Raw genomic sequence first — 22866 nt, forward strand, 5'->3', positions numbered from 1 at the left:
GCCTGCGCAGTTCGGCGCCTAGCATGGGGGCTGTGTGGAGATCCCTGCCGCCTCTCAGCATGGTCGGGGCCTCCACCCTGCGGGCCGTAAGTCCTCCCCGCCCTGCTCGCCCCGGCGGTGCCCTCCTCCTCTCCGGGGCCCGACCTTGACCGCGGGTGGGGCGGCCCCAGGCGGGGGAGCCTGCTGGCCGCGGGGCGGGGGGAGGGGGAGGGGAAGAGGCCGAGGGCGAACCTCCCCCATCACTGACCTCGTGACTGCTCCCGTGACGGGGCCCGGGGGCGGGCTGGCTGACGTCATTCGGGAGCTGATGATGGGGGGCCCGGGGCTTGCGGGGCCCCTAACGAGTTATAGCAACCCCCGCCCCTCAGCGAGTGGGATTCAAACTCACACATACCCAGGGAGACCAGGATGAAAGGCTGCCATGATTCCCTGAGGACCCTGTATGGAGGGTAACTAAATAGTCATTTTTACATGTGCCCTTGAGGATCAGTCTCAGCAATAAAGCAGTTTACATTATTTCTATCATTCTTTGAAAAGGTGAATGTCCTTCAACTCCTCATAGAGAGAGGATGGACTTCAGGTACATATGAGACATCTATTTTTTAGATATGCTCAGTGCAGGAATTTGTTTTGCTTTATCACACGTATGTTTCTTACAAGGCTCTTTTTCTTTGATGGAAAGGAAGAGCCAGAAAAGGTACTTTTTTGTTCATTGAAATTAATTTAAATTTTTTTTAAAAGATGGATTTCAGACTTGTTTGTTCATTATCTGGGCCACATGATTAAAGTAATGGAGTGTACTGAATGAAGCTCAGTTACTTTTCTTTTTTTTTTTTAAAGATTTTATTTATTTTGAGTTTTGCAATTTTCCCCCTAATCTTACTTTCCTCCCCCCGCCTCCCACAGAAGGTAATTTCCCAGTCTTTACATTGATCCAAATTGAATGTAATGAGAGAGAAGTCACGTCCTTAAGGAAGAAACATAAAGTAAAAGAGATAGCAAGATCAGACAATAAGATATCAGGTTTTTTCCCTCAATTAAGGGTAATAGTCCTTGGTCTTCGTTCAAACTCCACAGTTCTTTCTCTGGATGCAGATGGTATTCTCCATTGCAGATAGCCCCAGATTGTCCCTGGTTGTTGCACTGATGGAATGAGTGAGTCCATCAAGGTTGAACATCACCCCCATGTTGCTGTTAGGGTGTACAGTATTTTTCTGGTTCTGGTCATGTCACTCAGCATCAGTTCATGCAAATCCCTCCAGGCTTCCCTGAAATCCTGTCCCTCCTGGTTTCTAATAGAACAATAGTGTTCCATTATATACATATACCACAGCTTGCTAAGCCATTCTCCAGTTGAAGGACCTTTACTTGATTTCCAATTCTTTGCCACCACAAACAGGGCTGCTATGAATATTTTTGTTCAAGTGATGTTTTTACCCTTTTTTCATCATCTCTTCAGGGTACAGGCCCAGTAGTGGTATTGCTGGATCAAGGAGTATGCACATTTTTGTTGCCCTTTGAGCATAGTTCTAAACTGCTCTCCAGAAAGGCCAGATGGAAAGCTCAGTTATTTCAATTATTATCCTTCCCCTACTGAAATGTATCAGTCATTCCTTTTCTTTCTTCGTGTGTTCAAGGTAAGCTCCTCCAGCCTACCTGTGTTCCCAAAGCAGGTTCAAATTGTGGAGGTTGGCCCCCGAGATGGTCTGCAACATGAAAAGGTAAAGGTGGAAAATCTATTAACCCAGAACTCTAAGGAATACTTTCTATGTGGACTCATGGTAGAACTGAGGAAAAGTTTTCAGGGACAAGCGATCTGTAAAAAGACAGTAGTGGATAGAGCGCTAGACTGGAGAATCAGGGGTCTTCCATCCAGAACCCACCTCAGACACTTCCTAGAACCAAGGCAAATAAACCTCTTCATTTCTCTGGGCCTCGGTTTCCTCAGCTGTAGAATGAGAGAGTGGAAGTTGATAAACCCAAAAGTTGTCAGTCTAGGGTTCTGTTGGGAGCCATTGCAAGATTGGAGGAGTGACATAGTGGAAGATTGATTTGACAATTCCAGTATAGAACAAGAGATGAGAGGAGGGAGAGATCAGGCTCTAGGAACAATAGGATAATCATTGAAGCCAGGTGATGAGGATGGGAGTGGGAAGTCAGCAGCTCAAAAGGAGGAGGAATTGATGGGCTCTGAGGCCCAGCCACAAAGAAGTTCTGGGGACCAGCAGGTGAAGGAGGCAGAGGGTTGCTGGCATTGAGAGGATGGGGTGCTGATCTGTATCTGGGCTCCCTGTGGGTGTGGACTGTGGACCAGGGCCTTGGCTGGGAACCCAATGACAGTTCAGAGGGTGGGCTAGCTCTCACATTGAAGCCTCAGGACCAGGAGCTTTGAGATCACCCCCAGCAGGTATTCCTTCTGGCCCACCTGGGGTGCCCCCTTCATTATGAAGATCTCTCTGCCTCTCTTCCCCCTGCAGCATATTCTACCTGCTCAGTTGAAAATCAGGCTGATCAACATGCTGTCTGAGACAGGACTCTCAGTCATTGAGGCCACCAGTTTCGTTTCCCCCAAGTGGGTACCCCAGGTGAGAGCACCCTGCAGGGCTGGGCTTTGGGATAGAAAGCATCATTTGCTGTGCTGGGAACTGGCATCTTTGGCAAGTGGGTATTATTGGTGTAATGGGCTCCTTTGGACATACCGTGTCCCAGTCCCTTGTGGTCTCCTGAGTCAGTCCAACAAGATGTATGAAACCCCTACTGGCATCCAACCCTCACCAGGCCCTGGAGATACAGTGAAAGAGGACAGTCTCTGCTTCCAAAAAGCTTCTAAATCCTCCAGTGGAGGGGGGTTGGTGTAACACAATGGAAGTGAATGCTTGATCATTAGAGAAGGGAGAAGGCACTAACAAAGGAAGGGTTTGGAGGTGGGGGGGGATCAGGAGAGCTCCCTGTAGTGTCCCACAACTGAGACCCAAGGGGGTCCAGAGCCTGGAGAGGCTGGAGTGTCACATGACACTGCCTATACTGCAGGCTTCCCACAGTTCACTCTCAGTAGGGTGATGTAGAGAGCAGCTCTTGGTGGTAGAAGACCTGCATTCCATGGCTGGTTCTACTCACACTCTGGACTAAGTGACTTTACCTCTGTGGTCCTCAGTTTCACCCATTAAAAGGATGACTAGATGTTCTTGGAGTTCCTTCCACTCAGCCATGAGTTTAGACCTTGGAGCAGAAGGCACCTGCTCTTGGCCTTAGTTTTTCCTTATGTAGAACAGGACCCATGATCCTGTGCCTTCCAGTTTGATTGAAGAAAAGGCAGTCTGTACACCTTATTTGTGCCCGCCCTCACTGTTCTCTAGGAGCAGCAGTCTGGGAAGCTCTGCCTTCTAGACCACTGCCCAGGGCTCAACACTTGAACCTATATCCCATCCCAGGTCAGCTCCCCAATCCCAGGTAGTTTTCTGAAACAGAATCCTGAATACCCCAGCTCATTCTAACACTTGGTGCTTCTCTCCTGGCTCCCCAGATGGCAGATCATGCTGAAGTCTTGACAGGCATTGAGAAGTTTCCTGGCATCCGCTACCCAGTCCTCACCCCCAATCTCAAAGGCTTCCAGGCAGCGGTAAAAAGAACATCTTCCATCATTCAAACCTGAGCTTCAGGCCTTGGCTCCCAGTGAGCCCCATTGGTGTCTGAGGTTCAGTCCTCTGTCCCCTCTGGGAAGGGTAATTTTCTTTGGAAAGAGGGCTGGGCTTGGGAGACAGAGGACCTGCATTCAAATCCTGATTCTGCCTTTGTGACCGGGGCAGGGCCTCTGTTTTATCATCTATAAAATGAGAAAATTGGTTCCAAGGCCCTTCCAACTCTAAATCTTGGATCCTATTATCCTTTGAACTAGGACAACCAAGAAAAGAGGTAGTCTTTCCATTCCATTCCAGTAAAGTCTACTGCCCCAAATCTGTCTATTATGTGTTAGGTTCTGAGGTCATAAAGATGGAATAAGGAGCAGCCTGTTCTCAAAGAGCCTACACTCTGAGGTCATAATTGTAGAGCATTTAGTATAATAGCTGCTGTGTAAATGTTGGTTGTTCTGATGATAGGCACTACTGGGGGATACGGGTAAATGTAAGCCTAATCATTCAAGCATTCGAAGTCTATTAATTAGACTAATTAGTCTAATAATGGATCCTGCCTCTTAAGTGAACAGCTTCTCCCTAGTTCAGCCATTGGGCATTGGTTGAGAAGGCAAGCTATAGGTCAATATTGTGGTGGTCCCCTATGTCCCCTCGGAATTACAGAGCTGGACAATATCTCAGGGCTAGCTCTTGAAGCCCCTCATTTTAGAGAGGAAGAGACTGAGGCTTTCAATGGAGAAATGAGTTCCTCAGAGTTCCAGAGGCACTGTGAGGCAGAGTTGAGATTTGACCTCTGGCCTGCATTCTTTCTACAAGTGGACTGCCTGACCATATCAGCTGTTTGTTGATAGGTCGCTGCAGGGGCCAAGGAAGTGGCCATTTTTGGGGCTGCCTCAGAACTCTTCACTAAGAAGAATATCAACTGCTCCATCGACGAGAGCTTAGAGCGATTTGAGGAAGTCCTGAGCGCAGCCAAAGCCGCCAACATTCCTGTCCGAGGGTGAGCCTGCAGTCCTCATTTCCCTGCCCCTCTGAGGTTCTCTGCAGTGTGGCCAGTTCTGTCCTTTTCAAGACAAAATGGGGCTCAAGGTGGCATCCATTCATCTCTGCCACTTCATATGCTTGCTGGATTTCCTTTGCTACTTATGCCTTGTGTGACCTTATTTGACTCTTTAATGTGAGGAAGTTTAACTAGATGCCTCTGTGGTCCCTGCCAGTTCTAATGTGTGTTGACCTTGAATCCTTTATGACCTCTCCAAACCTCAGTTTTCTCTTCTGTACATTGAGGTTTCGCTAGAGGGCCTCTAAGTTATTGCCAGTTCTAAAACTTGTGACCTTGCAGCATTCACAAGGTTTCTGAGCATCAGTTTACCCAGGCTATAAAATGGGCTTCATGATTCCCCATGATTTTCAGATGTGCAGTGAGAAAATGAAATCAGAAAAAATGGAAAAACTCATGTTCTTTTGAGCTCTTGGTGATTCCAGGGCAATATTGCTATTATTATTAGTGAGCGCCCCCACTGACATCGTTCTCTGATGCCTCCTCACAACTTAGAGGAGACCCTAAATCTCCAATGCCAGCACAAGCCTGACACAGTGTCTGCAAGCAGGAGAGATAGCTCAGGCAAGCCTGTTGCTGACCCTTGTCTGGACAGCAGCCACAGGAAGTGTAGCAATGACCATTGATCCCAGCAGCATTTCTGCTGAGGTCTGGGGCAGGGGGTCCTGATCTGCAGATCTGTGTATGTAGAATCACAGTCTCTTGAAGAAGTATTTGAGTTTGGGAAAACATCCCTGTCTGAAAACCAGACTCCTTCCCTTCTGACTCTGGCCTTGTTGGGATATTGAGAAACTGGGTCCAGCAACCATTCTGGCTCAGTTTTAGTGTGTGAGCCCCCCAGTGGAGGGTGGGTGGGGATAGCATGACCCATGGGACTCTCTGGGCCTTGTTTTTTTCATCACTTGGGACTCCCCTGACAAGGGCATGTTTTCCTGGCAGATATGTGTCCTGCGTGCTTGGATGCCCGTATGAAGGGAAAATCTCCCCAGCCAAAGTAGCTGAGGTGTGTCTGTTGGAACAGGAGTTTTGTGAAGGTTTGGCAACATTGTGGGTGGGAAGACCAAGGGCAGAGGCCTTCGCTCTTTTTAAAGAGGTCATGAACCTTCTCCATGGCAATCTGACATGGAGTCAACTAGCCGCAGCCCCCAGAGGTGCTCACTCCACCTGGAACATTGTTAGGAGTCAAGGAGTCATTTCCCTCACATTGAGTAGCATTCTTCTGCCCTGAATCTTCTAGTTGTTGCTCCTAGGTCTTCCCTCTCAGGCCAGGCAGAACCAATCTCATCAACCCCTCTTGCCTTCCAATATTTGGAGACAGTATCTGTGCCCGTGAAGTCATTGTTCCTCTTCTGATCATATGACCCCTCATCATTCAGGCCACCCTTCCCAGTGATTCATCTGAGAATGACCTTTGTTCTCTCAGTAGCCAGTGGTCATGCAGCCTTTCCTATGTGAAGTCTCACTGGGGAGATGATGTGGGTTTCATGAATCCTTTGCCCTCTTTCCAAGGGAAAAGCTTCCTGTCCTGTTTGCTAGCAAACATTTATCCATCATATCCTGTGGGCATAGCTCCAGGCAATCATAGGGGAGAAATGGACCCAAGCTGGGGGACAGGCAATTGAAAGGTCAAGGAGTTTGCTGGAGGAGATTAAATGGGCATAGACATTCATTAAGAACCTGCTGTGTGCCATGCTTTGTTGTAAGTGCTGGAAAGAGGAAGGGTTTCAAGATCACATCCTATGAGAAACCATCAAAAGAACTGGAAATGGTGAGAAGGAATATTCAACTATGACTGTACTTCACTCATGTGCTTGCTGTCCTGTGGCCCAAGAGCTCAGGGCAAGAAAAGGCAAGTGAGGGTCAGATAAGACCTAGTGAGGAGAACCTTTGAGAAGGCCATTGGGCCGCTTGGAGGGAGCATGAGCACTTTGTATCCAGAAGGGTCAAGCAAAGGTCGCCTGACCCCTTTCTGGGGCACTCCAAGAAGGGGACAAGAACCTTCCAGTCTGTGACTTCTGGGCATTTCTTGGACCTGATCCAGGGACCCCCTCCCCTAGAGTAAAGGACAGGATCTGGGAGGAATGCCCTGGGGAGTGATACTGGTAGAGGGCCAGGTATTTCCTTTCCCCATGGAGGTTGTCTCCTGCCCAGTGTCTTCTTCACTCTCCAGGTAGCTAAGAAGCTATACTCAATGGGCTGCTTTGAGATCTCGCTGGGTGACACCATCGGCGTGGGCACTGTGGTTGGCATGAAGGACATGCTATCTGCTGTCATGAAGGAGGTGCCAGTGAGTGCCCTGGCCGTTCATTGTCATGACACCTATGGACAGGCCCTCAGCAACATCTTAATGGCTCTTCAGGTAAAGGCCAGAAAGTGATGGAAAGGGAAGCGAAGGGGGTGGTTAGGTGGTACAGTGAATAGAGCACTGGACCTGGAGTCAGGAGTACCTGAGTTCATATCTGGCCTCAGACACTTAATCTAGCTGTGTGACCTTTGGCAAGCCACTTAACCCCACTGCCTTGCAAAAACCTTTTAAAAAAAAAAAGAGAAGCATGTGCTTCAGGGGAAGGGAGTGGCACAATTGGATTTAGTAGTTGAGGGTTGGAGTCCTGGTTCTGCAGTCTAGGGTAGTCACCTGAACTCCCTTGGCCTCAGTCCCCTCTTTGTAAAATGAGCAAGTTGGACCAGGTGATCTCAAAGGCTCTTTGCAGAGCAGAGGATCTCTGGCTTATACTGTGGCTCTGTTCTGCCATCATCTCCATGGGAAGGAAAGTCCATCAAACATCAAGTGTTCAGTTCCTGATTACCAAACCCAGACTCAGCTCTCAGCCTGGCATGGAAGGGGAGGATAATAAAAATAATAATAGCAGCTGATGTTAGTCTAGTGTTTACTGTGGTCAGACACTGTTCTGAGTACTTTACAGTTATCTCATATGATCCTCTGGAAGATAGAAGCAATTTTTATCCCCATTTTACAGATTGAGGAAACTGAGGCAAACAGATTAAGTGATTTGCCACAGCTAGTACATGTCTTGAGGTCAAATTTGAACTCGGGTCATTCTGACCCTAGACTCAGCATTGTATCTGTTTGTACCACCTAGAAACTAAAATAAAGAGACAATAAATCATTCAATATATCTTTATTAAGCACCTATTCTGGGCACCAGGAATACAGGATCCCAAATGGAATAGTTCCTAATCATGAGAAGCAAATATTTTCTTTTTCTTTTTTTGAATTTTCAAAAAAAATTTATTATATATTTTAAAAATAAAATGATTCCACATAGCACTTTCAAAAATAAAGAAAAGAATCACTCTGCTAACCTCTTTCTATGAGATAAACATGATCTTGACTCCCAGAACCCAAAAAGGTAAAATAGTGAAAGAGCTATGTAGACCAATATGGTTAATAATAAATTGATACAAACATTTTAAATACTTAGAAAGAGATTGCAGCAATATAGATTTTTAGATTATTTATTATGCTCCACTTTAGGAAAAATTCACAAAAAGTCATTATTAACAAAAAAATATTTGAACATAACCAGCATTTAAAGCAATTTCAAATACTATTTCATTTGATCCTCACAACAATGTGGGGAGATAGGTATATTATTATTACTATCTTTACTTTATAGATGGGGAAATTAAAGCAAATAGAGGTTAAGTGAAGCAAATATTTTCTTGAGGGATACCATAAGTCCATCTATAAATGCACAGAGAGTAATTACAAGATAATTGGGGAAGAAAAGGTGTCATGTAGAAGAGAGGCATTCAGTTAGGTGAAGGTAAGGAAGGAGGGCATCCAGATCAAAAATGTGGAGACTCGAGATGAAGTGTATAAGGGTGGAAAAGTAGTTTGAGGCAAAGGGGAGGGTTTTAAGAGCTAAACAGGAATATCTGTTTGAAATTGGCAGAGATCAATCACTTCTGCCCAGGAGTGAGTGAGATCTTCTAAGTCTTCATGGAATACATGGCATCTGAGTTTTGTCTCAGAAGAAGGGGAAATGTTTTCAGGCATCACTGGAGGAGTTCATTCCAGGCTCAGTCAGGTGCACTCAGAAAGAGAGGGCAGATGAGGTGAGGGATGGGGAGGAGTTGGGTTGGTTCATCCTCACTTCTTGCTCTCCCTCCTGTCTTCTCTAGGCTGGAGAATCCAATGACCTTCCATCTCTCTGCAGGTGGCCATCCTTTCTTTCCTAACTTGTATGTGGTGGGGGAAATGTTTGTGTGAAAGGGGGTCCAGGGCAGGCACCAGAAGTCAACTACTTCTGGCCAGCTGTCTGTTGCCCAAGATTTAATTCCTTTATCACCACTTGTGGCCTCTGTCACCTGACTTAGTAGTCAACTGACTTGTTCTCCCAACTATATTTCCTGTAAATGGGAGAGGAAATCTTAAAAGTCATGTGCCCACCTGATCAGGACTTGTTGAGCTAGCAGTTTAGAGGCCCCAGGATGGGCATGAGTAAGCCAGGCTACCCGACAGAATAAGAGTGGGGCAAAGCACTAGATTCGGACAGTCTTGGGTTTAAACTCTTTGTTTGTCTTTGATAAATCCCACTTAAACATTTTCTGTCTGTGAATTTCTCCTACCTCAAACCTCTTATGCTCAGCTTTTTTTCTTCTTTTCCTGAAAAGAAATCCAATAAATTAAGCCCAAAGGAATGGCTTCTTAGTGGTGGAATTGCAAGCTTATCTTTAAACCAAGAGAGAATGTTTACAGAGGTTCGGGCAATGTCCTAGAATCCTGAAAACAAAGGTGGCCTTGCATAGGGCAGCCACTTCTTCCCATACTTATGTTTCCAGATGGGAGTGACTGTGGTCGATTCATCAGTGGCCGGGCTTGGGGGCTGCCCCTATGCTGAGGGTGCTTCAGGAAACGTGGCAACAGAAGACCTTCTGTACATGCTGAACGGCCTGGGGATCCAAACGGTAAGGATGATCTGACCCCTAGTGGTCAGGGGAATCTGACTGGTTTTCTGGTCTTACTGAAGAGGCCTAGTATTTTTCTGTACAAAATAAAGGGACGAGAAAGATCAAAAAATAAACATAGATTACATGGTTGTGTGGATGTCCTGAAGGTAGAATAGTAAATATTAATAAGACTGCTGAAGTGAGACTGTCAGGAACCATAAAACATTAGGAATGTAAGAGAGCTTAGACTGTAGTAGAATGTGAAAGTCAGACTAGTAAAACTCAGAATGTTAGTGGTGGAGAGTCTAACATTGATAGGAAATGACTCTAAAACATGACTGTGACAAGAAGTGAGCTTGCTCTACTTGGCAGCAAAGTTGTTTGGTTTTGTTGTTTTAAGTTTTATTTCACTTTCAAATTCTCTCCTTCCCTCCCCTCTTCTACACATTGAAAAGGCAAGAAATAGTCATTATACATGTGAAGTCCTACAGGATAGGTACACAAAATAAAGAACAAAAACTATGCCTCTTGCAGTTCTCTCTCTGGACATGGCTAGCATTTTTCATCATGAATCCTTTGGAACTGTAGATGATTGCTTTGTTCAAAGTAGCTGTCTTTCATAGTTGATTATCATTACAGTATTGCTGTTCCTGTAACAATTGCTTTTCGAATTTTCTCCTGGTTCTGGTTGCTTTCCTTGGCATCAGATCATACTAGTCTAACCAGTTTTTTCTTTTTTTTTATTTTTAAATTTATTTTTATTAAGGATATTATTTGAGTTTTACAATTTTCCCCAATCTTACTTCCCCCCCCACAAAAAGCAATCTGTCAGTCTTTACTTTGTTTCCATGTTGTACCTTGATCCAAATTGTAACCAGTTTTTTCCTAAAATCATCCCTTTCCTTGTTTCTTATGGTACAGTAATATTCCATCACAGTCACATACATGACTTATTCAGCCACAAAAGAACTGACAAATTTTTGTGCATATAGGTCCTTAACATCTCTTTTTTTTTTCCTGGAGAGGTCCCTTATCTCTTTGGAGTATAGACTAATTACAGGTATTCTGGGTTTGAATTGTTCTCACAAATGATTGGAGTAGTTCATATCTCTACCAATAATGCATTATTATACATTTTTCTTAATCCCCTTCAACATTTGTCAGTTTTCTTTTCTCTTATACTAGCCAATCTAATAGATGTGAGGTGGTCTTCTTAATTGTTTTAATTTGAATTTCTCTAGTGTTTCGGAGCATTTTGATACGATTATTGCTAATTTTGATTTTTTTCTAATTCTGATTTTCTTCTGTGCATAACCTTTGATTATTAATTAAAGAATGGCTTATTTTTATACTTTTGGCCCAGTTCCCTGTGTATTGGAGAAAGAAGACCTTTATCAGAGAAACATGCTGTAAACTTATTTTCCTAGTCCTTCCTTTTAATTTTGGCTTCTTTGGTTTTATTTGTGCAAAATCTTTTTAATTTTATATAATCAAAATTATTCATTTTAACTCTTGTTTATACATGAATTCTTCTCTTACCCATAGATCTGACAGGTAATTTGCTTATGATATTATCTTTTGTCTAAATCACCATTCTGACCCTATCTTGGTCTTATCTTGGTAAATGATATAAAATATTGGTCTATACTTAGTTTCTGCCAGCCTGATTTCCAAAAGCTTGAATCTTTAGGTTTATCAAATACTTTCTGTTTATTGTGTGCTTAATCTATTACTCTGATCAACTTCTCTATTTCTTATCCAATACCAGATTATTTTGATGAGACAGCTTTAATTAGATTTTTTTTCATACATTGAGTTAAAAAAATTCTCCTTACAATTTCCATTTTTCTCTCCACTGGGGACAAGTAGAATAAGACTAATAAGACTAACTACCTGTCTAATACTTGAAGACAAGGACCACAGAATTTTAAGGACACAAAATGTTTGCAGGAGCTCAGAGAACCCCTAGAACATAAAAATACTAGAACTGAAAGACTGATTAGAACCTAAAATATCAGTGCTGGGAAAGACCTTAGAACCTATAATAGCAGAGCTGGGCAGGCCCTTAGATCACAGACTGTCCAAGCCAGAAGTTAACAGATCCTGGTAACTTCCCCAGTTTACTGAAGGGGAAATTGAGGTTCTGCCTTTGCTAAAGATCACAAGTTTGTCAGTAGTAAAGCTGTTGCTGACCATAGGAAACCAGGTCTTCTGGTATAGTTTCTATCACTCTGACCTGACAAATCCCATAATGTCCTTCTGTTCCACCACATGGAACAAATGGGCTCAGACTGGCTAAGGTTCTTAGTCTTACAGGATGATGAAGGCAGCTTCAGAGCCTTCTACTCTGGCCGATTTTTTTTTTCCTTCCTCTCTCCCTAACTCCATATGGTGACACAACGACATCTGCTTCTAGGCCATATGTTCTCACCTAAAAGTGGACCATCTTCCCTGTGTTTGTATTACGAGTTCACTAGTTTGCCATACCATCTGTCGGGGGCTCCCTCTTCCTCCATCCCAGACTAGTGGTTGTCAACTGACCTTTTATGTTTTGTGACTTATTTCTTCAAGGGAGTGAGCCTTCCGAAGTTGTTGGAAGCTGGAAATTTTATCTGCAAGGCCTTAAATAGAAAAAACAGTTCCAAAGTGGCCCAGGCCACTCTACGCCACAAGTTGTGACTTCCTCCTCTTCCACCCTGCCCTTCCTGGTGGGCTGGGCTAGCCAGAACCCAGCAGGAGCCATGGACTTTTGGAACCAATAACTGTCAATAACTCTGTCCCTCTCCCCTATTAAGGGACCGTAGCCCAGAAGTGGTAGGGCCATTACTGGGAGTGCCACAGAAAAGGAATTAGGGCCTAACCCTCTCAGGAACCAACTTCAACTCAATACACGTGTCTCCTTAAGAAAGCTGGATGAGATGGATCAGAGGAAGAAGCTCCAAAGCCTTTACAGGAGGAGGCTTAGGAAGCTGGAGGTTTTCCTGGTTCTGGTTCGTTGTCCATCATTTGTTGCCCTGAGAAGGAAGATATCCTAGAGGGTGGTAGAAGGTGGCCTTGGAGCCCTATATCCTAATTTCTTCTTGGCTTCCCCTCCCAAGAGCTAGACACTTCATCCAAAGTGTTGATCACTGACACCCCCAGCCCCCATCTGTTGTCTGGGATGGAAAGGGCTTTGGTCCTGCTGAAGATTAAGTCCTTAGCTTCTGAAGGGTTGCTGCCTGGGGCCATCCTGCCAATAGCAGGACTAAGAGTGGAAACTTTCAGATGCCATTCTCTACCTGAAAATAATTTCTAAATGTTTATTGTCTATGTAAATAAAAGGTGGAATGATGATTAGCCTCCAAAAGTCCATGAGAGCCATGGGGGGTGAGGGGAGTGGAGACTACTTTTAGTTCTCAGCTTGGATAGAGGATTTAATGGATGGGAGGAGAGGAGAGCAAGGATCACAACATGAAGACAGGCTCATCTAAGGTCTGCCTGAGCTAGAAGCTGCCCACCTAGGAAACAGCCTCAATCTAACAGGCCAGGGCTGTTTTACAAAGTAGTGATAATAAAACAGTTCATAGAGAAAAGTGAATGGTGAGGATCAGAAATGTGGAACTGGAAATCGTATCAGAGGCCAACCAGGAAACCCTATGGGGAAACTGAGGCTCAGGGAGGTAACTTGCCTAAGGTCATACAAGTAACAAGCAAATTAGGAGTTGTGGACCCTAGATTTTGGACTGGAAGGGACTTTGAAGGACATTAAATCCAAAACTTTGCTTTTTTTTTTTACGATGAAACTGAGGCAAAGGGTCTGTGTCCAGGGTCACACAGCTATTGTTTGAAAAAGGATTTGGTCCCATGACCTCCTGACTGCTCTGTCCACTCCACCAAGCTGCTTGTCATTTATTAATCTCTTTCTGTGTGCTCCTACACAGTGATAAGCACTAGGGACCTAAGGGCAAAAGTGAAATTGTCCTTGACTTCAAAGAGTTGAGCTTCCTTCCCCTGGGGGAGATAATATGTACATGAGTAAGTATATTTGGAATATAATCTTAACATAAAATCTAAACATAGTTTGGGGGGAGGGCCTTGGTAGCTGAAGGGTTTGAGGAAATCTCCATGTTGAGGGAAGCCCCTGATCAGAAGTAAAGGTGAAACAAGAGTGCACGGGAGGTCTGAGGGCTAAAGAGGCAAAGCAGGAATGCAGCCTCCTGGGAGATGCAATGGCTGCCTGGGGAGGAGTATAAAAAGACTAAAGAGCATGGAAAGGCAGAAAGAGTTTAGTGAGGGGAGAGAGAGAATTGAATCATTCTTGTACTAGTGGGGAAATCTCTAGTGGTGAGTGTATGAAGGATGTCCTGGAGCCAAGAGCAGTATCTCCCCAAGAAGGGCTGATGGCTTGGGGAGTGGAGAGTAGGAGAGATACATTGGAGGAAGAGGGGGGAGAATAAAATCTGCCCCATTTTGAAGGTATATAGTCAAAAAGTACATTTAACTGTTACAAGGACACTAAAAGGACATAACACAAATATACTGATAGAAGTACTAGCAAGCCACTCAAGCTATATTTCCACAAACTCTAACCAAGCATGCAATTTAAAATGTTCATTTGAACCAGTTGAACCCACAAAAAAAAACAACCAGATAAGCAATTCTTACCCAAAAATTTATACATGCAACAAAAAATTAAAAAAAAACACGCAAGGCCAAATGCCAAAAAAAAAATCCCAACCCTATTCTAGCATGATCCTGATCACAAACTGTAACTCTGGAATGTTCCTCACAATGAAAAATGGGCTTGATCAAAGTCTGGGCCAGATCATGGTGAAGGCAGGAGTCAGAAGCATGATGGATGAACTGGTACTTGAACAAGTTTTCCAGGGCACTTTTTAATTCAGATACGTAAAGCTCAAGGTTTATTACTTTCTCAGCAAGGAATTGATTTGCGAATCATGGGATTACTCCCTCCTTGGAACTACACCTTGCTGAAGTTCATGCAAATTATATATGCATTGCATTTTGAGGGCTCAGCTTTCCAGTCCATTATTCCAGACAATAGGATTCCATCCCTTGTGGCCATTCAAGTAGGAGTCCTGTGGGAATAGCCAAGAGGTGACCAAGAGGTTTCTTATTATTGTATAGTACCGAATAGAAGAGGACTTGGATACAGTACAGTATACTGATTGACTTAACACAGGCAAATGTCTATGGGGAAAAATGCAGGGCCAATCATGATTGAAGGATGACTGGCTACTCTGTTTTCCCAGGCCCAGAGTCTGCCTGTAAAAAGGATCTCCTAAAAACGATATTATTATTAAATTCATTATACACATCAATCAATATGAAAGTCATAACTTGACAGGATATATAGGGTGATTGAGAGTTGGAGTTGAGGATGACACCTTGGTGGTGGCCATGACAATAAGAAAGATGGGCTTGGACTGGGAGGACAATAATGAATTCTGTTTCAAACACAGTAAGGCTGAGAGGGCTGCTGGACCTCAGGCTCAAAAATGTCCAATAGGGCAGTAGTTGGTGTTAAGACTGAAGGCCAGGAGAGGACTTAGGGATGACTATAAACTTGGGAGTCATCTGTATAGAGCTAGATAACTGACCTCATGCCAAGTGAGAGGGTTGAGAGAGAACCTGAGAGGTTGGGGGCACAACTATTAGAAGAGGACATGGCGTCAATGAAGATCCAGCCAAGAGTAGGAATAGGTGGGAAGAGAACTGGGAGAAGAGGGTGAAGTGAATGTTAAATGCTGCCAAAATGTAGAGTGAGTCTACCAATCGAGAGATCAGCATTCCTCCTCATTCCACCCTACCACCCACTATAAGGATGATCACAGAGGTGGTGTGGATGGTCAGGAAGGTGGGACTCCAAGATCCAGCACAGATCCTTCATGACTATGTGAGTGTCTCTGGGCCAGTCTCTTAATCTAGATGGAGCCACCATTTCCTCATCAGGTGGAGTCAATGAGAGCCCACTCCCACAGGGTTCTTGTGGAACTGAAATCAGATAAATGTAAAAATCAACCTGCAAACCTAAAGGCACTAAATACCAGCTAATTTTTTTCCTAACTCCATCAAGATTTGAGATGTGAAAGATCAAGCAGTAATCTCACAGATTCTTGATGTGGTGATATTGAATGTGGAGTCAGAAGATCATAATTCAAATTCCATTTCCTTGTCATTAAACCTGGATCAAGATTTTAAATTTAAAATGGAGATGCCTGCATTGCCAATCTAAGATCAGAGCTGAAGAGAGGACCCAGACCCTCCCTTGCAATTTCATTTTATTTATTTATTAGGTTTTTGCAAGGCAAACGGGGTTAAGTGACTTGCCCAAGGCCACACAGCTAGGTAATTATTAAGTATCTGAGGTTGGCTTTGAACTCAGGTACTCCAGACTCCAGGGCCTGTGCTCTATCCACAACACCACCCAGCTGCCCCTAATTTCATTTTTTTTAAATCAAAAAAGTATTACTGTGTGTAAAGCACTGGTCACTTTTGTGCCTGTTATGTACCAGGTACTGTACTATGAACTGTTGTTGCAAAGAAAGGTAAAAAACCCTGCCCTCAGGTAGTTCCCCATCTGATGGGGGAGAGAATATGCAAAGAACCACATAAAAATAAGTTAACCTAGAGAATAAACATGGATTAATTAAGAGAGAGAAGGTACTATATTTGAGGGGTTGGGGAATTAAGAAAGGTTTCTGGTGGTGGTTAGGGAAGTCAGGATTCCCTTGTGACCATCCAAGTAGGAGACCTGTGAGAATGGCTGTTGACTGGATAATCTTTGAGGTTCCTTATTATTGTATAGTATGAACAGAACAGGACTTGGATACAGTGGCTTGTTGGAAGAATATCCAGGAGGCCAGTGTCAATGGATCAGAGTAGTTTAAGGTATAAGAGGACTGGAAAAATAGGAATGAATCAGGTTACAAAGCACTTTGAAGATCAGTGATTGATAATCTGACCTGGGAGACACTTAGGTTTGTGGAGTAGAGGGATGAAATGATTGAATCTGCATGGTAGAGAAAGCCTTTATTTCGATGGCTGAGCAGATGGCCTATTGTTGGACAGACTTGTGTGCAGACTCACTGAGGGCTGTTGGAATAGTCCAAGCTGGAGGAGATGAGGACCTATTGGGAGGAGAGGGGGAAGGGGGAAGGGGTGGCTGCAAAGTGTTAAAGGAGAGAAGGGAGAATATCAAGAGTTATTACAAAGGAAAATTGACAGGCCTTGGAAACAGTTTGGATATGGGAGATGAGAGATAAAGAGGAATGAAGAAGGATGCTTCTAGATTGTGAGTCTGAGGAACTAGGAGGAGGAGGAGGATGATTGGTGTTTCTCCTTTGTTTTCAAAGAAGAGAATGCCAACAGGGAGATGGTGCCATGACATGCACATGAACTGGATGTGAGGAGGGACTGTGCTCAAAGTCACCAGCCTCATTTTCTCCCCTGAAGCCATCTGGATCTGGTGGCCAGATATGAATCAAAACAACTTGAGATAGCTCTGATTACTAAATAATCAGGATTAAGAGATTTACCCAAGCTTAAGTGTCTGAGGTCACATTTGAACTCAGGTCCTCCTGATTTCAGGGCCAGTGCTCTACCCACTGAGCCATCCAGCTCAGGGAGGATAGGGTGCTTTTGACAATAAGATAGTGGTTTGGAAAGGAGGACGGTTTGGGAGAAAAGATAGGTCTGTTGAGTTCAAGATGTCCAATAGGCAGCTGGAGATGGGAGACTGAAAGACTGAAAGGATAAGTAAGATAATAGAACCTTGGGAACTGGAGAGATCACAAAGTGAAAAAACAAGGTGGGAGAGACCTGTAGAACACCTGTGGTTAACAGGTGAGACCTGCATGGTCAGTAAAGGAGATTGAGAAGGATTTGTCAGACAGGTGGGAGGAGAACAAAGAAAAAAAAATAGAAAAGAAAGACAACCCCTATTCTCAAGAAGCTCACACAGGAAGTTTCAGTTGGAAGTCCAGTGCAAAGGCCCAGTGGTTCTTGGGGTACAGATGGGAATTGTCTTCTTTAGTGTCACTTTCATTATTAAAAGCATCTCTATTTCTGGTGTTGAACCATGTGACAGTGCTAGAAACTGGTGATTTTATGCAATGGTATGGTATTGTTCTTGACCTTCGTTCCTTTTTTTTTTGTTTGTTTTTGCAAGGCAATGGGGTTAAAGTGACTTGCCCAAGGTAATTAAGTGTCCGAGGTCACATTTGAACTCGGGTCCTCCTGACTCCAGGTTGATACTCTATCCACTGCGCCACCTAGCCGCCCCCTTAGGACAATTTAAATGGAAGCATTTTGGTTTCCTGGCATGACCTGGTAGACTGTCCAGGTTTCACAGGCATACAGCAAAGAAGTTGGCACAGTGCCTAGTAGACCTTCAGTACGGTCTTCAGATGCCTCTTCTCTCACACACTTTCCTCTGGAGTCCTGAGAACAGAAATACAAAAGTGAGAAAATACCTGCCCTCAAGGAGCTTGCTGGGAGGTCTGGGGAGTGCAAGTGGCTGAAGGAAGTGGCCCTTGAAAATGAAGATGGGGCAGCTGGGTGGCACGGTGGATAGGGCACGGGCCCTGGAGTCAGGAGGACCCGAGCTCAAATGTGGCCTCAGACACGTAATAAAACAAAAGAAAATGAAGATGAGTATTTGGGGAAGCACCTGGATGCCATCCACTGTCGCAGTGGCAGAAGGTCCAAGGGATCTACTTGCAGGACTGAGGGCTTCCTCGGGCTACCCTGAGGCATCAGTTACTTTGTTACTTAGTAACCTTTAGAAGTAACAGTAGCAAGCACAGCTCCCGCAGAGCTGCCAGTGCGTCCACCCGTACTCCACGCAGTCACCCCGGAGGAGGTGGACGTCCGGGCCCAAAAGGCACCCCGAGCCGGGCCGGAGACCCGCGGGGGGCGTGCCTGGAGGGGCGGGTCACTTCCGGCGCCCCTAATTCTCCGCATTTCTTCCCTGGGGCGGCCGATGGGGCCCGGGCCCGGCGCCTCGGGTTCCACACCTCGGTGAGGGCCAGGGCGGCACCGACCCCGCGGACTGAGCCCCGGCGGGCGGGACGCCTCCTGGCCCGTGGCCCTTCCCCCTGCAGGTGCAGAGACGCGCCCGAGGGGTGCAGCGGCGGCCGGGGCGCAGCCGGGGCTCCTCGTGCTTTTGTTTATTGGTGGAGAGAGGGGGTGAAGGGGAGGAGAGTCAGCGCCCCCGGGGTCCCGCCCAGGACGGGCGAGGCCCGCGCGGGGAGCCGAGGCAGGCCCGGAGGCGGCGCCGGGGCCCCGCCGCCCCGAGGGCTCGCAGAGTGGCCCCGCGGGCTCCCCACTCCGCGCCCGGGAGCTCCAGGGCCAGGCCTTCCCGCCCGCCAGGCCCCGGCCTGCAGCCCCCCTCCGCCTAGCAGCTCGGTGGTACGGCCCGGTCCATTCATTTCCTCCACGCGTCCTCCCCGCCTCCCGCGGGACAGTGGTGCAGTCCGCCCTCCCCCCGCCCGCCTCCTGGGCAGCGCCTCGCGCAGGCGCCTTGGGACGCGCCGGCCCTGTGCGGATGCCCTCGGGCCCCCGTAGCCCCGGCCCGGGTGACACGTTTCCATGGGGCCTCGGTAGCGCGTTCCGGAGGGGGCGTGGGAGGGGGCGTGGGAGGGGGCGTGGCCGGGCCCTTTAAAGGGGCCGCTGCCAGGGGGAGGCGGCCCTCCCGCCCGTGGCCGGCCCGCCCCGCCCCGCCTGAGCCCGCCGCCGGCCCAGAGCCGGGCCGCCCGCCCGCCAGGTGAGGAGGAGGAGGAGGAGGAGGGGGCGCCGGGGGGCGCGGCCGGGGCCGCCCCCATCTCACGGGTGGGAAGACTGAGGCGAACCGGCCCGCGGGGCCGCCCGGCCAGGGCCCCTGGCTAGTGGGGGTCCCAGGGCTGAGGGCAGCCCGGATCTGGGGAGGGGGAGCCGAGGGCCTGGGGGCGGGGGCGTCCGACCCGCCCCTTCCCTGCGGCCCCTCGCGCCCCAGGAAACCACTGAGCCGAGGCCCGGGTGGGGGCCCCCGGGACCAGGCCCCCCGATGGACCCTGCGGGCCCTGGCCCCGGCCGCTCCCCTCCATCCACCGCAGCTGAGCCGCCTGGGACAGCCCGGCCCGGGGCTCCCGCCCCCCGCCGGGGGTCCCCAGCCGCGCCCTGCTTCCCCCCAAGCGCCCCCTGCCCTCCTTGGGGCTGATGCCCCGGGGGCGCCACCTGGGCGGGAACGGGGTGGCCGGAAGCGCCCCGCCCCACGGCTTGGCAGCGCCCAGCCACGTCCACACCTCTGCCCCTCCCCCGCAGCAGGAAGCCGAGGCCCGGCCCCCAGGTGAGCCCCCAGGTGAGCGGCATGGCGGAGGTGCTGGTGACCGGAGGGGCCGGCTACATCGGCAGCCACACGGTCCTGGAGCTGCTGGAGGCCGGCTACCGGCCCGTGGTCATCGACAACTTCCACAACGCGGTCCGAGGTGAGGGCCCCTGCCCCGCGGAGCCGGGAGGGGACCAGGGCCCCGGCCCCCCCCCCTGAGCCTGCCTTCTCTCCCCTCTAGGGAGGGACCCCATGCCCGAGAGCCTGAGGAGAGTGGAAGAACTCACCGGCAAGAAGGTGCAGTTTGAGGAGATGGACGTTCTGGACAAGGCTGCTCTGGAGGGGCTCTTTAAGAAGGTGAGGGGCCTTGGACACCCTGGGGTGGCCCTGGGCCCGGGGACCCCCCCAAGCCCAGACCACCTCCATACTTTGTCTTCCCTACAGCACAGTTTCATGGCTGTGATCCACTTTGCTGGGCTCAAGGCGGTGGGAGAGTCGGTACAGAAACCCCTGGACTACTACAAGGTCAACCTCACCGGGACCATCCAGCTGCTGGAGGTGAGGGGCTCCGTCCCTGACCCCCAAGGGAGGGGCAGCTTGTCTTTATCGCCCCTGACCCCACAGAGGAAATAAAGGCTTCGGTCTGTTTTCAGATACCAGCAGCTCTGTCTTTGGGATGCCTGGCGTTCCTTACGTCCATCAGACAGAGCTGCGGTGTCTGCTTCCATGGGGGCAGCTTGTCTTAAAAGGGGCACCAGCCCAGGCTGTCTAAGCCATAAGAAGTGACTGGGGGCTGATGTCATAAGAGGGCCAGCCACGCCCATCATAAATGAACTTGGGGGGATGGGGTGACTCGGCCTGGGACCCTCACCTCCTTCCCTTCTGCTGGTCCAGACCATGAATACCCATGGGGTGAAGAACCTGGTGTTCAGCAGCTCAGCTACAGTGTATGGGAACCCCCACTACCTGCCCCTGGATGAGAAACACCCCACCGGGGGCTGCACCAACCCTTACGGCAAATCCAAGTTCTTCATCGAGGAGATGATCCAGGACCTGTGCCGTGCAGAGAAGGTAAAGGCCTCCCGGGGTCATTTTACAGATGGGGCATTGGAGGCCTGGTGAGGGAGAAGGGACTCGGGGTGACATGAGGAGCTTGGCAATGTGCCCGAGCGGCCCCCAGCTGACAGCTTAGAGGTCCACAGGCCTGGAACGCAGTCCTGCTGAGATACTTCAACCCCATCGGGGCCCATGCCTCCGGCCGCATCGGCGAGGATCCACAGGGCATCCCCAACAACCTGATGCCCTATGTCTCCCAGGTACCCTGAGGGCCAGGGATGGGTGGGGCCACACTGGCCTGGACTCTCTTAGGGGAAGAGGACTGGCCCTGACTCATCTCCTTCCCATCCAGGTGGCAGTAGGACGTCGGGAAATCCTCAATGTCTATGGCAATGACTACAGCACCGTGGATGGGACAGGTGGGTGGGCAGGAGGAAGGCCTGGGTCCTTTAGTCTCCTTGTGCTCTGGGGTTGAGACCCAAGTGGGAAGGGGAGGAGCAGGTACTTGGTGGGTGAGGGAGCCCTGCCATTGGATGGGGGCTGAGGAACAGCATCTCTGCACAGGGGTCCGGGATTACATCCACGTCGTAGACTTGGCTAAGGGCCACATCACCGCCCTGAAGAAACTCCAGGAACAATGTGGCTGTCGGGTAAGCAGGGCCTCTGTGGGGGGAGGGGATGTGGAGGAGGAAGCTGGTGGTGCCAGACACCCCTTGCTCACGGGGTTCCTTGTCCCCACAGATCTATAACTTGGGTACAGGCACCGGCTATTCTGTGCTCCAGATGGTGACTGCCATGGAGAAAGCCTCTGGAAAGAAGGTGGGACTTAAGGCCTGACCCCCCCTCCCCCAACTCCCATTGCCCCCCCCAACTCCCATTGCCCCCCCCCCCCAGAGCATGACATCTGCCACTCCCTGGAGGCAGAGGATCTTGGCTCTAGAACCTTGGCAATGCCTGTTTCTTCATCTGTCAAATGGAGGGGGTCAGTCTGGCTTTCCTGCTGTGGGTCTGGGAGCCCCTATGCTTTGGAGCCTGTGACCAGCAGGTCACTTGACCCTTCGTCTTTAGGGGGGCAGTGCTCCCTCCAGCTGCCTCCCCCTAGGGTGACTCTCCAGAGGAGCTGCTCTCATGTCCCCCTCCCCTGCCCTGCCTCTCCCCTCAGACCCTTCTTTGTTGTATTGGTTGTAGATCCCATATAAGATTGTGGCCCGCCGAGATGGGGATGTGGCCACCTGCTATGCCAACCCCACGCTGGCACAGGAGGAGCTGGGCTGGAAAGCAGATTTTGACCTAGACAAAATGTGTAAGTATCTGGAGAGGATTCTGCTCAAAGGTTGGAGCATGGGAGGAGGCTTGTCCTCCATCCCATGGTGAGCCACCCTCTCCCTGTGTGTTTCAGGTGAGGACCTGTGGCGGTGGCAAGAACAGAATCCAATGGGATTTAGCAGCCAGGTCTGATCAGCCACTGACCTAACACTGGATACGATGGACTTTCCCAGCCAGGGCTTTACTTGGGCCTTAGCCCATCTTCAGCCTCCCCATGAAGGGAAGGCGGGAGAGGTAGATGCTGAATCTCAGAGTCACCTAACTCCTCCCCAGGAGGCTGGGCATCTCAGCTCCCCTCCAGCTTCCTTAGGAGGGCACAGGAGAGTGGGCAGGGCCTTAGCTTTCTACCTCACCCCTCCTCACTCTTCCCCCATCCAGGGGACCTCCTTCCACCAAGCAGCTGAAAACTCCAGTCCTTTCCCTCCCCAAAATCATACATCCTTCATCAGGGACCCAAAACACAGGGATTGGGTCGGAGCCATGGATCCGGCCAAACCCTCTCCTCTCAAAATCATCTCTGGTAATCAGGTTGACAAATAAAAAGTTTCTTACATTTTGTCTCTGGATGGGAG

General features: G+C 48.5%; 2 protein-coding genes and 1 long non-coding RNA gene across 4 annotated transcripts; 2 read left to right on the forward strand and 1 right to left on the reverse strand.

Annotated features, from left to right (window-relative positions):
- HMGCL (3-hydroxy-3-methylglutaryl-CoA lyase) lies at positions 1-12937 on the forward strand. Its single transcript, XM_074218139.1, has 9 exons — positions 1-86; positions 1638-1721; positions 2478-2585; positions 3524-3619; positions 4484-4632; positions 5632-5695; positions 6863-7051; positions 9499-9624; positions 12178-12937. The coding sequence occupies exons 1-9, from the start codon at positions 24-26 to the stop codon at positions 12283-12285; spliced, it is 987 nt and encodes a 328-aa protein (XP_074074240.1). The 5' UTR covers positions 1-23; the 3' UTR covers positions 12286-12937.
- Positions 8184-21793, reverse strand: LOC141508993 (uncharacterized). The gene is made up of 4 exons (XR_012474557.1): positions 20200-21793; positions 17935-18048; positions 12148-14684; positions 8184-9701 (listed from the first exon to the last, which is right to left on the reverse strand). It is a non-coding gene; the product is annotated as an uncharacterized LOC141508993 (long non-coding RNA).
- GALE (UDP-galactose-4-epimerase) lies at positions 19299-22860 on the forward strand. 2 transcript variants are annotated; one of them, XM_074218137.1, is made up of 11 exons: positions 19299-19372; positions 19909-20072; positions 20154-20269; positions 20357-20470; positions 20807-20983; positions 21115-21228; positions 21321-21387; positions 21533-21618; positions 21710-21787; positions 22157-22271; positions 22368-22860. In XM_074218137.1, exons 2-11 carry the CDS (start codon positions 19955-19957, stop codon positions 22424-22426), a joined length of 1044 nt encoding a protein of 347 aa, XP_074074238.1. In that variant the 5' UTR covers positions 19299-19372; positions 19909-19954; the 3' UTR covers positions 22427-22860. The 2 variants fall into 2 exon arrangements, with proteins under 2 accessions (XP_074074238.1, XP_074074239.1); XM_074218138.1 differs by having other exon boundaries at positions 19308-19372; positions 19912-20072.
- Positions 22861-22866: the final 6 nt, after the last annotated feature.

Source organism: Macrotis lagotis, chromosome 1 (genome assembly GCF_037893015.1).
Source record: "Macrotis lagotis isolate mMagLag1 chromosome 1, bilby.v1.9.chrom.fasta, whole genome shotgun sequence".
Taxonomy (NCBI): domain Eukaryota; kingdom Metazoa; phylum Chordata; class Mammalia; order Peramelemorphia; family Peramelidae; genus Macrotis; species Macrotis lagotis.

Bases quoted from the DNA above. Each gene is read 5' to 3' on its own strand.
- GALE (XM_074218137.1), top strand. From the start codon at position 19,955: ATGGCGGAGGTGCTGGTGACCGGAGGGGCCGGCTACATCGGCAGCCAC. The intron at 20,073-20,153 runs GTGAGGGCCCCT...TCTCCCCTCTAG, and splicing joins CTTCCACAACGCGGTCCGAG to GGAGGGACCCCATGCCCGAG. The intron at 20,270-20,356 runs GTGAGGGGCCTT...TCTTCCCTACAG, and splicing joins TGGAGGGGCTCTTTAAGAAG to CACAGTTTCATGGCTGTGAT.
- HMGCL (XM_074218139.1), top strand. From the start codon at position 24: ATGGGGGCTGTGTGGAGATCCCTGCCGCCTCTCAGCATGGTCGGGGCC. The intron at 3,620-4,483 runs GTAAAAAGAACA...GTTTGTTGATAG, and splicing joins TCAAAGGCTTCCAGGCAGCG to GTCGCTGCAGGGGCCAAGGA. The intron at 4,633-5,631 runs GTGAGCCTGCAG...TTTTCCTGGCAG, and splicing joins GCCAACATTCCTGTCCGAGG to ATATGTGTCCTGCGTGCTTG.